Below are 14,819 nucleotides of genomic sequence, written 5' to 3' on the forward strand. Positions count from 1 at the left end.
CATACATTGGAGGTGACAACTCTACTGAAGCTCTGTTCTTCGACCTCATCAGTGACCTGGGATTATACGAAAATGTGAAGTCGGAAACTCGTTGAAGCAACAGTCAGACGCCGTCGCGCTTAGACTGGGTATTCACAAATGAGGAATTCCTAGTCGACGACCTCTCAATCCTGACTCCCCTGGGGAAAAAGGATCACGCCGTCCTATCCTTCAGCTTTGTCAGTAAAACGGAGCTACGATATCCCACTAGCAACAGGCGCTGGAATTTCAAACTGTTGAATGTGTTAGCTTTACAGGACTATCTACAACAGGTGGATTGTGGTGTTTACCCTCAATTTGAAGTGGACGCTCATCGGGATTTTTTACTGCACACAATCTTATGTGCTACTGAGCATTCAGTTCCTAAAATGGTCCCAAAAAGCTACAAACAGCCTACAATCATCAAGAACCGCACTCGTCGTTTGCTAAGTCGCAAAAGGCACTGTTTGGCCGAATATAAACAAACCGAAAATAACGACGCATACAGGCAATACAAACACATAAGGAACTTATGTTCAATGGCAATAAGAGAAGACAGGCTTCAGTTCCAGACCAAGCTTATCGATAAATTCGTCTCCAATCCGAAAAGCTTATTAGTTACGCAGCTTCTCTTCGACAAGGCAAAACTGGAGTTTCCCAACTGCTTGGTCCTAATGGCCCGACCAATAACGAAAGTGATGCCACTAAACCTTTGGCTGAACAATACTCCCGGACATTCCAGCTGACCCACATCAACCATACCGACGAAAGCTTCACCTGCACCTGTACAGGACTTCACGAAGTGGACTTGAGTGCTGACCTGGTGCTCCGTAAACTGCAGAACCTAAGAAAAGACACTTCTCCTGGTCCGGACATGGTTCATCCTGCTGTATTGAGGGAAGCAGCTTCAATCCTGGCATCGCCACTTAGCATCATGTTTACACACTCGCTAAGCAGAGGCAAACTACCGGAAATTTGGAAGTTGGCTCACATCACACCAATTTTCAAAGTAGGTCGACGTAGTGAACCCTCAAGCTACCGACCAGTGGCCCTTCTCTCTATACCTTCTAAAATTATGGAATCTCTAATATACGACGGTATGCAAGAATACTTATCATCCTTAAATTTCTTCTCACTTCGACAGCATGGTTTCAGAAAGGGTCATTCTTGTATGACCAACCTACTGACTGTAGTGGATAGATGGACAACCATCCCTGATCGCAAGGGGAAGGTTGATGTCATCTGCCTGGATTTCTCAAAAGCCTTTGATAAGGTCAACCACGTATGTCTTATCAATAAGCTTAGACGATTGGGTATAAAACCCCCTTTGATTGACTGGCTCACTTCATATCTAGAAAACCGACATTTTAAGATCAGGGTTAACTCCACTCTCTCTCAGGCTATGGAATGTTCTAGTGGGGTCCCCCAGGGTTCAATACCAGGACCTCTTCTGTTCTTGATTTACATTAATGATCTTCCTCGACAAGTTTCATCTGACTTATTGCTTTTTACTGATGATGTGAAACTTTGGAGAGAGATACGTAACCATAAGGATATACTAGTACTTCAGGAGGATCTGACTCGACTTCAAAGTTGGGCAGACGACAACGGACTTACCTTCAACACTTCAAAGTGCAAAGTAGTCCATCTGCGACATGTTGCAGATTATAGTTACAACTTAGGAAACTCCTCTCTAGAAGTATCCCAAGTCGAAAAAGATTTAGGATTGTTGGCACCCTACGACCTGAAGTCGTATGCGAACTGTGACAAAAACGCCTTTCAAGTGAACCTTGCACTGGTAAAATTGAAACGCATTTTTGGCCAGTTTGACGGTAGAACCTTCCAAATAATCTTCAACAGTTTTATTCGTCCCCATTTAGAGTACGGAAACATAATATTTCCTCCCTACCTCCAAAAGGATAAGGACATTCTGGAACGTATCCAACGTCGAGCCACGAAATCAGTTCGGGGACTCAAATTCAAACCTTACGAAGAGAGCCTCCAATCACTTAACCTTTACCCGTTAGAGTACAGGCGTCTTAGAGGTGACCTTCTTATAACTTACAGTATACTTAACACTTCTGGTCATCCCCTTAAACATCTTCTTAAGCTTAGTCACAACACTAACCTAAGAGGTAACACCCAGAAACTATAGACGTGACATAGCAGAACAAACTGTAGACATATCTTCTACTCCTTAAGAGTTGTCAAATGCTGGAATTCGCTGCCGACTGAGCTAGTCCAAGAGACTTCCCAGGAGTCCTTTGAGAGGAAACTTGACTTATTCTTAAGGACTAAGGATAACTTATTATTATGATTTACCAAATTCATTTTTTTCCTCTATTATCGTTAATATACCTAGGCTTTTGCCTGGAGGTAATGCTACTAGACACGGAAGCCCGTTAAACGAAAGCTTCCTCTATTCCGTCCTCAACCATTTGAACCATTTGAGAACGGAATTTGATTAGTCCATAACTTTTACTTCACTTCAAAAGTACAACCACCTAAAAATTCATAGGAATAGATGCAGGAAAAAGGATGAGGTACTTATATACATGGATAACATAAACATCCATTCCTTTGAGCATGAATCCCATGATAGTGGAACTTAAGAAGTGAATAGCTGCTAACTCACGAGGGTTGTACATTTTCACTCGCTGTCATCTGTCGTAGCTCAATCTGCTTGATTGGCAGCTTATTCTAGAGCGCATTCAGGTATGGAGTAAAAATAACAGATATCTGATATTGGGAGATTTTAATGCACCTGATATGAATTGGACAGAGATGACCATCACATGATCTGGGAACCTTTTCCATGGTAGGTTCCTAATGACAGTGATGGCGCATGTTTTATTAAAGCATGTCCGAACCCACAGATTTTGGTTCAAACCAAGGATCTTCTTTGTTGGACCTAGTAATCACTCATGCAACTGAGGTTACTGTCTGTCCAATATTCTTCCCCCGTTAGCTAATAGCGATCATATTGTTTTGTCACTCAGCTTATGAGCCAGTGACATAGTACACAATGAGGTTGGACCTCTCCCGAAGATGTAGAGAGCAAATGGAACAGAAATACATGAGTGCGCTGCGACAACCAACTGATCGGTAAATACTAGCCCACCAGTTGAAGAAGCGTGGTTTGTAAGAAAATGCGCACCTGACTTTCTTATGTCCCTGTTTGTACCATTCATAGCACCACACAGACGGAATGAATGCTCACCGTGTATAATTAAAGCGATCAAGAAACATGTTGAGTGTGGAAATAGCACTGGAGTGTGTTTATCCTTACAGGTTCTAAACAGTACAGATCAATTTATTGTAAGACTAGGAATGCTTGCAAAGCGTTGATAGATGAGGTTGGATATTGCTAAGAAAAGCAAACGTCTAGGAAATATGAAAGGGGTCCTAAAAGTCCGTTCTCGTATATAAAGAGGTGACCTTAGAGAAGTGATTGGATCCCACCACATTTGGTACAGGAAAATCCATTGGTATTAGTAAGAAATGGTGTTGTGAAAGCTGAAGCTTATCGGAATATTTTAATGAAGTGGTGATGGTGAAAGTCCAGTAATATTCGTGATAATTGCAGCTTGTCGATGGGTGTTGTGGTTATTAAGAAAGGGATTGTCATACGTTTACTTCAACATCTCAAACCGGTTACGTTTAGTGATCCTAACAATATTTATTTTGAAACTATGAAAGCTCTGGCGGATGTATATACTGATCCCCTGGTAATACTGTTTGACATGTTTTTGTGGCAGTCTAAACTACAAAGAGACCTGAAGGATGCAATAATCAGTCCTGTTTACAAAGCGAGGAGTAGAGCCTTAGTTAGTAACTAATCGAAAAGATCACTCGAATGTCTATCTTAAACTATAATATATGTGGAAGTGGATAATCTTTTATCCGGGAGACAACATAGTTTTAGGAAAGGCCTATCATGCTTGAAATATCTGCCCGTTATAATAGAAGATTGAGCCGCAGAGAAACATAGCAATATTCCGTAAGATGTAATTTCCACAGATCCAGGTAAAGCTTCTGACAAAGTCTCTCCCCTGGATCTAAGATTAAAGCTGGAAGGTTTTGATATCCTTCATGAAATTATAAACTGAGCAATTTGCTTTCTCAATGATAAGAGATAACGGGTAGACAAACGGGTCTCTATCAACATGGGAAAGTGTAAAAAGGGGAGTTCTTCAAAGAACTTTCCTCGGCCTTCTTTTTTGACCTTATGTGAATGATTTGCCAACTGTAGCTAAGTCATCTGTTCTACTCTTTGCGGATGACGCAAAGATTTGGAAACTCATAAACAGCATCAGATAGAATAACATTACAGAATGAGCTTAATTCATTGGTTGAATAAATTAGTAGGTAGTCATTAGAATTTAACTGTAACAAGAGTATGGTGATACAGATAAGTAACTATGGAGTTGTATTACCCGAATTAATGGACTATAAAAACCTAGGAGTCATAATGAGTAACGACCTCGAAACCATGAGTAGTCCCAAGTCTGCCGTTTCGAGGGTCTTATGGGTTATTGTCAAGTCGATTCGTTACCAGGACGAAGAATTGTTTGGGGTATTATACCCGGCTTTCGTGAGGCTACATTTCGAATATGGGATTCAATCAGAGAGCCCTTATTTCAGGTATGAGGCAGATATACTAGTAAGAGTTCAGAGGCGATGGGCCGAAATGACGAAAGAACTCTCTGGTCTACAGTATAAAGATGGACTGAGATATCTTAACCTATTTCCGTCATCTTACCACAGGCTACGGGGTGATCTAATACTCGCTTACCGTGTGCTGAGCGATGATTTTTTCACTGCTATGTTTTATATTTTACCGTAATCTAGGACTGTCTATCTGACAGGACATTCCAAAAATTTCAAAAAACCGTGATCGAATCGTTTGAGTCTGGATTTCCGTTTCTCGCACCAAGTAGTAAATTATCAGAACATGAATTATCAGCGCCTTCTGTTAATATATTCAGAGATATCTTGAATCGCCACATAACTACAAATTCCAAGAATTTATATAGGTCAATTGACCTCCTGACTTAGCTACTGAAGGCTGAGGTAAATACTGAGATTGAGTAATATCTGCCGCCTAATAGGAAGCTTACGCTTCTTTAACTTGCCAGGTGTTTTAACGTTTATTTTCCTTCGAAGTCAGGTTTCTTGGATGTATTAGTCAAATTTTATTACTCAGTAAGAAATTTGGAAGTGTTTCAAACCGTTATTTTAATTCGCGAATGACAATAATATGGATGTATCATATCATGGAAACGCGATCATCGTAGTACCAAAGATCAAATGTGCACTCAAAACTCAGGCTTTGTGTAAATCACTAAATTGAGATCACAGGGCGCAGATACTAACCTCGAAACAACTGCTTGTATTTTCCTGGTGTATTGTCTCATCAGATTATGCTAGAGAGCATTTACACTATGGGTTTATGCAACTTTTATTCCTGTGTCAGGTCGTAACAGGGCTGTTACTTGCTCCAAATTGTCAGGTGTTTTGACAGTCTGTAGGCTGTCTGATGTTTGTTTTCCGACACAACCCAAAATATGTCTGCCTTGCCCACTCATTTTTAACATCAGCTTAAGGCTGTTTTGCGAACTACAGTTGAGATAAAATAGAAGAAACCCTAGTGTACTGAAGTCTAATCCGTGAAGTTTTCACGAGTTTGGCCGAAACTGTTCCACCTTCTGCACTACCCCGACAAGGCTGTTCACTATCCTCATTTTTGCTCGACTTCATCATACGTGTACTGTCAGAAATAACGGTCTCGTCGACTGAATTTTCGGGCATTGATCTCCTACCAGTAGGTCTACTTACCAACTTGGAATATGCAGATGACATAGTCCTGTTTGGTGAAGACGCTGACAAAATGCAGAGTCTTCTGTTGTCGAACGCGTCGACAGCCCTAATGAGTTGGTGTCTGACGAAATTTTAGTATGGATCCAAAAAGCTCGTTTGGCTTTTGCCAACTTACGTCACCTATGGTGAAGACGAGATATCCGTCTATCAATTAAGGGACGAATATATTGTGCAGCAGTTCGTTCTGTTCTACTTTACGGCTGTGAAACATGGCCATTAAGAGTAGAATATACTCGTAAGTTACTAGTATTTGATCACAGATGTCTTAGAAATATTGCTCACATCTTCTGGGATCACCGGCTAAGTAATAGTGAGGTTAGACACAGGGTATTAGGGAATGATGGTAAATCAGTTGATAAGGTCATGAATCTTCATCGACTGAGATGGTTGGGCCATGTGTTACGTATGCCTGAACACCGATTACCACGACGCGCTATGCTGATTAGTATTGGGGACGGTTGAAAGGAAGTTAGGATCGGCCAAACCGAAACGTGGCATCAGTGCTTGAAGTCACTAACTTCTTGTCCTAGCCATGTTGGTAGATGCAGAATACTTGGCTGGGGTCCGCGTGACCATCGTAACCAATGGTTGGAGTCTGGGTGACATGGCTCAGAATCTATCACAATGGCGCGGTGTATACACTCCTTGTCTTTTCTTAAACTGTGATATTAAAATTACTTGATGTCTTTCTTTCTACCTACTAACTCTTCCTGTATTATATCCTTATACACAATCTTTCTTTTATATATTACTACCATTGAAGTAACTACTTCTATCAATTTGTTGTTTTCATCTTGTTGTACTAATGAGGTATGGCACCTTGGAACGATGTATATATGTGCCTGGTTCTATGTTTTAGCTGACTAACTGTCTGTTAACTAAATAGATGTTCGAGTCGAAAGTACACTAATCTTTTTAATTGTTGGGGCTCATTATTAAAGTGGTGTAAATTTATTTTGGGATTTAACCTTATATCCTGTTTTCTATTTTTTTAGTGGTTTCTAAAAGTAACATTCGGACATTAAAAAGGGGATCCACCCAACAATAGCTTCTTAACATCAGGCAAATTTATTGATGTGTCCTGTTACATGTGTTCCTCATTTGTATGGATAGTCCATTTCATCCATTTTATTAACACTTTTCTATGCTGTTTGCAAGTAAATAATTTTATGGATAAACATTCTTATCCATTTTCTCAGTTACAATAAATGAATGCCCTAAAGAAGCATGCCCATTTAAACTCTTTATACTTACAATAATCTATTTTCTGTGATACATTTATAATTCTTGCAATTGAATGCTAAAGCGCAAAGCGGTCAGACGTTGTTCTGCACATTATTATGTGACTGCTGAAGATCATGTGGAAAACGAAGTAAAACACGAAAAGCTTTTAACAGAAACTTCTCGATTGTCATCTTCATGGGCTGGTCTGAGTGTCTCATGTAGTGAATCTAGCGATAGAGACTGTTCATCGTCTTCTACATCTGTGAACAGCAGCCCTAATCATCGTCCAAGTTCTTTCAGTGGACCTCTGGTGATTTCCGTCACTTGTTCTTACCCTATCTGTCCCGGGGTTAACAACTGTGGTTCTTCTGTTGCCACTGGTTCTGGTAAGGGTATGCCTTCAAGTCCTCCTCATTTTTCTCGATCATCTTCTTGCTATCCGTCACCCGTTGCATCACCTGTCTCTTCACGCGTTCAGTGTTATTCACCTTCTTTACCAACCTCAACCGTTTCTCCCAATCCCCGTCGTTTTAGCAATACCGGTGGTGCAAGTCCTTTGCTTGTTTCAGCTGCGCTTGGACGCAAACGAGGATATTTGTCTTGTGTGTCTGGGGGTGCAGGTTCCAGTGATGATGCTAGTCGTGAGGGATCACCAGAATCTTCGTGTTGTCATAGAAATAACAAATCTTCATGTCAAAATGATGTTCGGATGTGTAGCAATGGAACAAATCCATATTCTGAATTTCCCTATTTCCGTTGGCCACCGAGTTTACCTGTAGTATCAAGTCCTTCTAGCCCATCATGCCAACTTTTTTCTGTAACTACAAACTCCAGTAGCCCATCTTCAATTCCACCTTCTCCTCATGTCCTGCCCTCATCTCCTGTATCTTCTGTTTCTCATTCTTCAGTACCACCCGGTGTTGTTGAATGTACACGCTCTCCAAACGACCCTAATGTCTCTAATGCATTAAGTACAAATGAGATTACGGATTCCATGATGGACTTAGATGTTAAAAAGTGTTCTACTACGAATGAGTCACATGGATAGTGATCACCTCTTCTTGTTACATTTCAATGTTAATAAATACTGAAAGTATCCCTTTCATCAACGTCAAATGTCTTACCATGTCTGGATTTTGCCTTCGTTAAACTTTCCTATCTACCTCTAGGGCTTTTATTTTCCACTTTTAATGAACTTTACTCTGTGTATCTTTATAATTTCAAATTTGCTGCCTTTTTTACAATTCATTTTTCGCTGAATATTAAACTGATGTCTTGTAAAGTGTTGTTCAGCTCAAGATCTTTTGCTATCTCGATGGTAAACCACACTTAGTATTTATGTTTATATTATGACAAATGGTACATTTTTATAATCAGTGATTAACCAACGCTTAAAAAATTTCTTTTTTCATGAAAACTAGTTTTTATTGTGGTTTTCATTATTGGCGAAAGTTGGTAAATCTCGTTCGATTGCATATTTCGGTTTAGTAACTAGATATTTGCGTTTTTTGATTACGCTCACTCGAGTAATCATATTTTCACATATTATATGTCCATTTCATTTAAGACGTAGATTATTGTGAGAGGCTTTACATTATGTAAATGTTTCTTAAACAAGAAGTACAGTTTGAAGTGTATTCATTAATGAACTTAGTACAGTTCATCGTAATGTATAATACTCGAACTTTCAAATTATTTCTTCGTAGCTCTCTCATGCAAAAGCCTCGACATATTTCCTAAGATCAAACTATTAAAACTTTAAACATCTAGTACTAATAGATTCCTTTAAACTGCTAAAATATTGCATCATTAGTTGAGTGTTTGATAGTCTTTTTACAAACTACAGTTAACAAGACAATCAAGTATACTTTTTATACATTCTTTTTTGAGAACCGGTAAGTCCACAAATAAGCACACTATACAAGCTAATCATGCATTCCATGTGGCATCAAAAATCCTTATCAACAATCTTATTTTCCTGATAATAGACTAGAGATTTATTGTAGAAACATCTAGTCCCATAAATAATATGTAAGTGAAAATTTGTCTGAGTGATTCAGTCGAAAATAGTTTTCTAAAATTCTCATCAATCTTTCGGGTTCAAATCATGCTGTTCTTATGAAAAGGGTATTCTGAGAGTGATATCTACATGGTATGATTTGAAAAGCCTCAGCGGTGATCCTGTTGCTTCATTCAGTTAATATATGACAATTGGTCGGATGTCAAGACCTTAAATTTAACAATACCTTTAAGCTGAATGATTAGTGTATTTTCTTAATATCGCTAATGGCGGGGAAATAGTCCTACTAGCCTCTTGTTTGCCATTTATCCTAGCTACAGTTTGTTTTAGATTCCAAGAAGAAGACAACACTTAATTCCCCGTGCTGTCTATTTCTCAGTAGTAGTTCAGTAGGTGTCAACTTGTGTTGACCATCCCTCATTGTCTCGTAAAAAAAGTAGCTCGCGTAATTAACAGCAGTTTCCAATCAATAAACTTAAGTACTCATGAAATGAGTTTATTCACTACCGATATCTATAATCTCTGGTGCTTGGTTTTTTAGGGTGTGAAAGTTGGGTCTAGTTCCACTAAATTAGTACAAAGCGTTGGCCATCATATTTTCTCAGTAAAGGTAGTAATCTTAATAAGATAAGTGCGGGGACGTCAGTCTGATTGCTATTGTTTCACCATTCTTGGAACCAATGGTAGTTTCCAGCGTTTTTGTCCAATAGTAATAGAAAACTTAGAACTTTCGAATGCTTCATGCTAAGACCCCTGTATTCATCAAATTTAAACCAACAATGAGGTTATTAAAAAATGTTTACCAGCTCTAGTTGTGCTAATCACTTCCGGAATTGAAAATAATGTCGAATTCCAGACTGATGCTCCCTAGGAATTCGGTTCCGTGTCACCCAGCTTTACAATCAGAAACGTTACTACTGAAATATCCGGGACGCGATTGATCTGTGGGTCCAGCGTTACCGGCCGACTACCTCCAACCAGTACTTGTAACTCAACATAGTTCACGTGATGTGGAGCCACTTAGACTGAAGGCTGGATTTTAGCTTGATCGATGAAATCCGATCAGCACTAAGAAGGACTTGACGTACGTGATATCGGTTACTACTCAGTGATCAATCAGTTGTGAATTTCAGTTATTTCAAACTTACATTTATTAGGAACTAATTGTCCTTCAACTTGATTTTAACTACAACTCAGTATTGAGCAATTCCTTAGTCTTAACATTTGGATTGATAGAGAGTTGACGGAATGGTTATATTATTTAAATAGCATTAGACTGGAGGTCCGACTTTCTTTCTTGGTTTGAGTAGTCAAGTAGTTTAATCTGTCCTTACAATAAATATACTTCTCCAAGTCTAGTGTATAAATTTTTGTTTAGTGAGTTGAATACCGCCTATATCAAGATTCAAATCCCATAGCGCCCACTTTTTTTCACACATGCTTGATTATCGTAGTGTAATAGCTAATTCCTTTGAGATAGTAAGATAATTTAAAGATTGTTATAAGCCATGGTTGCTTTTTATTTTGAGTCTTGAAGTATAATGTTCATACTAAGAATCGATTTATATAGATCAGTCGCACAATTCTCGGCATTACAATGGCGTTTTCATAAACACTATCAAATTGTTGTTTTTCTCGTGTACGGAAAGTAATGACAGCGATATCATCTGTTTGATATTTTATCTTCAAATGAGATAAGACTGTCAACTCACTATGACATATAGTGTTTTTCAAAAGTGGTCTGAATCAACAGGTTAAATAATAAATATATTTTTTTATATCCCAATTAGCAGAGAAATTATATTTCTGACGTTTCGTGACTTAATGTAAGTCACGAAATATCAGAAATACAACTCATCTACTATTCGGATATGACAAAATATATATTTATTATTAACTCTCTACCCAATGCTCAATTTATTTGAAAATACCAAGTCCAACCTGGGCATTGATATCTACAACATGTTAAATATTCAAATTAGTGGGTTATGAGTTTAAAGAGCTGACTATCATCAATTTCACTGGTAAAATGTTGAAAGTTAATAGTAACACATTATTATATTTCATGTCAGTGGAATTTACTGACGGATATTTCACACATACCATTTGAGCGAATTTGTATCCGTTTTGTTTAGACTGATTATTCTTCTTTCAGAAAGTTTAGAACAGAATCAAATAATGAAAAAGAATATTATTCCACTTTAGTTTAAGTTTCATATAGACTTCGTCTCTTATAGTGTATATAATACACAAAGTCTTTACGTGCATGATAAGCTTCGATGCATTGTTAGTTTGGAATTTACCTTGTACACATTTGAAATATTGATTATAAATATTGAAGTGATATTTTTTTTGTTCATATTATCGATTGACAGTTATGTTATGAACAGTATACTTCTTATCGAAATAAATAAGATTAGGTCCTGTAAATTATTAGTGAATTATGTCAGGAAGAAATACATCTATACTTTATGATTAATACTTTTTTCTGTAGTCTTGCATACTTTCTGCAACCTACATAATTTACTTATGTTACGATAAAACTAGGTCCCTTTTCTTTTAACATTTACTCATCATAGATTTGTAATCTGGGATATAAACTTTTATGGTGTAAACGTAAAATGGTTGTTTAACAAATTAAACAGTGATTCAACAAGACTCATGACAAGTTCATTCTCCCTTTGTAACTCATACTCATCATGCAGTGTATACTAATGCTTCATGCTTCCGTGATCATTTTTTACAGCCACGAAAGTAATTTCATTACCATTATTACTAAATTTTTGGACGAAACTAGGTCTAAATAACAATTTAACTAGTCTTTAACTGAAACTTTTCTTGTGCTATAGTACAGATTTACACAAAATTTGATTTTTCACCTTAAATTAGTGGATATTCTTTATAGGATACCAAATGAATTCTATGTTTCTTCCTCAAAAACCAAAATAACTATAAGATCTGTTGGAAACCTGTCTTAACTTACTTTCAAGTTCTTTGGATAATGAAAACTATAAATCCGCCACCGAATCAAATTTAGGATTTTGTAGTAAACACATTAATGTTGAAGCATTAGATGATAAGTGAATTATGGACAATTTGTCAAATATAACCAACGGACTTTATAACGTAAACATTTGATTATTCCATTTCAAGGCGACCTCTCGATCACATTACAACGTCCAATTACTTATTCAAAATCCAAAGATCTCTGAACAGTCAAGTTTCTTATATACAACGAATAAATCAAGTGACTACTCGAAGAATGACCTCCAACAAAAATTCGTTGCAAAACCACTGTAAAATTGGAGAGTAGTAAATAAGAACAATGGTGCTAATTGTAATCTGACTTTCACTTCATCCTTATAAAACGATGCTATATGTTGGTGATGTACCTTTCACTTTAAATGTAAACAAGAATAAAATTCAAACAGTTTTATTTATTGAGTAATGAATGTGTTTATCTTATCAATATAGTTTCTCTCTGAATTGTACATACGCAATGGAAATTCTGGTGTAAGTTAGGAAATACAATACAAATAAGATAATGTGTGAAAAACTATACACACAGATATATGACATGTTGGTTTAAATACAGAAATCTGTTTGATAGTTTTATAAGTCTTTTCTCAAGCGTTTGAAAAAAAGGAAACAATAAATAGCAGATGAAGAGAGAGACGGCAATGAAAATATAAGATATTACTATGTTGGAAACAAAGAAGATAAGGAAAAGAGAAATTGAGGAAGGAAACCTAACACCAAGAAACGACAAAGCTAGACGAGAAAAGACACACACGCACATATACAGCACAAAGTAAGCAGTGTTGAGACAGGGATACAGAAACAAAGCAAAGTATAGAAAAGAGAGGCATCAGAAACGGCACTGAAAAGATTGGAACACGCAAGGCAGTGGTCACGATAAAAAACAATCAGAGAGAAAGTGATTCGTTATAGTTCATTTTACGCATACACTTAATTGAAAACAAGTAGTTATATCATTCGAGCGGGGAGGGAGAGAGAGGATGGCAACAGTCCTCTGAAGACAATCCAGAAAAAAGATCAAATAATAACACAGCATAAAATATTTCAAAATTATTTCATGTTGAAGTATGAAAATGAAAGAAACTGGGCAAGAGAAAAATAGCTAAATCATTATGCAAAATCACAACAAACAAAAAATGATGAGATTCAACGAAAGTAAAATAAAAAAAAGGGCATATTTATCTACGGTTCGTTGACATTGAAATATATATACCAGGGCATACATCGATATTTGTGTCTTTTTGTTTATGTAAAATCGACTGCTTCCAAATTAAATGTATAAATGGTAAAGAATCGTGGTGGGAAAAAAACCAAAGAAAAGAGTCAGTCATGTTTATCTTTCACCACAAAACAAATCGACTGAGTTGATTTGTCAAGGTCTCTTTAAAACGGATTTCTATTACACACGCACAAACACCCGTAAAACCCTACATATCGGTTATGAAAAGAAATACATCGAATTAGCAGAGTTCATAGCATTGAGCTAAATTAGAATGTGGAATAGTTTTCCAGGGAAAAATCAGTAGCACTTCAGACAGAATGGAAATAATTTATACAGTAAGATAAAAGTGTTTTCGTGTAATACATTAGTTTATACGAATTGTTTGTACATTTTTGAGTAAACAAGTAAACAACAACAAAAAATAAACTAGAGTGAACCAGTAAATAAAACAAATGAAAATTAAATTGAATAATAACAGATCGGAGACTTAATAAGACTTGAACCACACACATCATAAAAGTGTACCCACTTATTACCACCAGCCCTTTCTATGAGGTATAGGAACAATAGGTAGTAAATGTATGTATTAGTAAATAAGAATAGATAGATAGTGAGTAGCATAATTACTCACTTTTTCTACTGTACATCATAATCACATGGATTTATTGTTACAGTATTTTCCTAGTCGCTTAGTTTTATTCTATGTCAAGCATACACATAATAATATACTCCGTCCAATATCGCCGAGACTGTATATGTGTACAAATATTATCATTACTATTAACATATGCAACTGAATAAAAATTGAGACTACTGAGAAATTACATTTCATGAAGAGATGAATAAATAAATGAAGAATATGAAAGTATGTACTAATACATACGGCTTTGTGTGTGTGTATGTGTACAAACATTCCTGTTAATCAAAAAGCTAATTAAAATGCTGTCGCCAAATCACAGGTTTCATTTGTTTTAGTCTGTTTGTTATTACCTGTATCAATTATCTGTAAAATATATTAAAAAAGGGAGCAAGAAAAAGACAATTGAAAATATGATAGTAATATTGATCGCATTACTAAAATTGTTATTATTATAAACGCGTTAAAAAAATTACGTAAAATCACATTACGGCACACGCACAATGTGGCTTAAAAAAATCAATAAGGTATATACACCAATAGCAAAACACACATGTATAACAGGTGTACAAACATGGATGTATGTTTGTGTGCTGACGTGTTTGCCAATATAATAATGTGCAATGTGTATTAAGAGCACAAAAAAATACAAGAATTTTTATTGAGGTTCATAAACAAAAAGTTTATAAACACAGAAAAACTAGACTGTAACCTTAAATCATAAGATTTTCTCAAAGCGATAAATTTGAGAGATTTCCATGTGAATCTAAAGTATCATA

General features: G+C 36.6%; 2 protein-coding genes across 2 annotated transcripts in view; one reads left to right on the forward strand and one right to left on the reverse strand.

The window, feature by feature from the left end:
* Nucleotides 1-5,132: 5,132 nt before the first annotated feature.
* Nucleotides 5,133-8,170, forward strand: Smp_013870 (hypothetical protein; the record flags this gene model as incomplete). The annotated part of the gene is made up of 2 exons (XM_018791569.1): nt 5,133-5,156; nt 6,894-8,170. The coding sequence occupies exon 2, from the start codon at nt 7,196-7,198 to the stop codon at nt 8,168-8,170; it is 975 nt and encodes a 324-aa protein (XP_018645278.1). The 5' UTR covers nt 5,133-5,156; nt 6,894-7,195.
* A 6,167-nt stretch (nt 8,171-14,337) lies between these two features.
* The window catches only part of Smp_129670 (apoptosis stimulating of P53, putative), a gene marked incomplete at both ends in the record, with an annotated part of 59,618 nt that continues 59,136 nt past the window's right edge, over nt 14,338-14,819 (reverse strand). Inside the window, one exon of the mRNA XM_018791570.1 lies at nt 14,338-14,406. Coding sequence (XP_018645279.1) covers nt 14,338-14,406 — 69 coding nt within the window. The remainder of the gene's footprint in view (nt 14,407-14,819) is intronic.

This window comes from Schistosoma mansoni, assembly GCF_000237925.1.
Source record: "Schistosoma mansoni, WGS project CABG00000000 data, chromosome 2 unplaced supercontig 0120, strain Puerto Rico, whole genome shotgun sequence".
Classification (NCBI taxonomy): domain Eukaryota; kingdom Metazoa; phylum Platyhelminthes; class Trematoda; order Strigeidida; family Schistosomatidae; genus Schistosoma; species Schistosoma mansoni.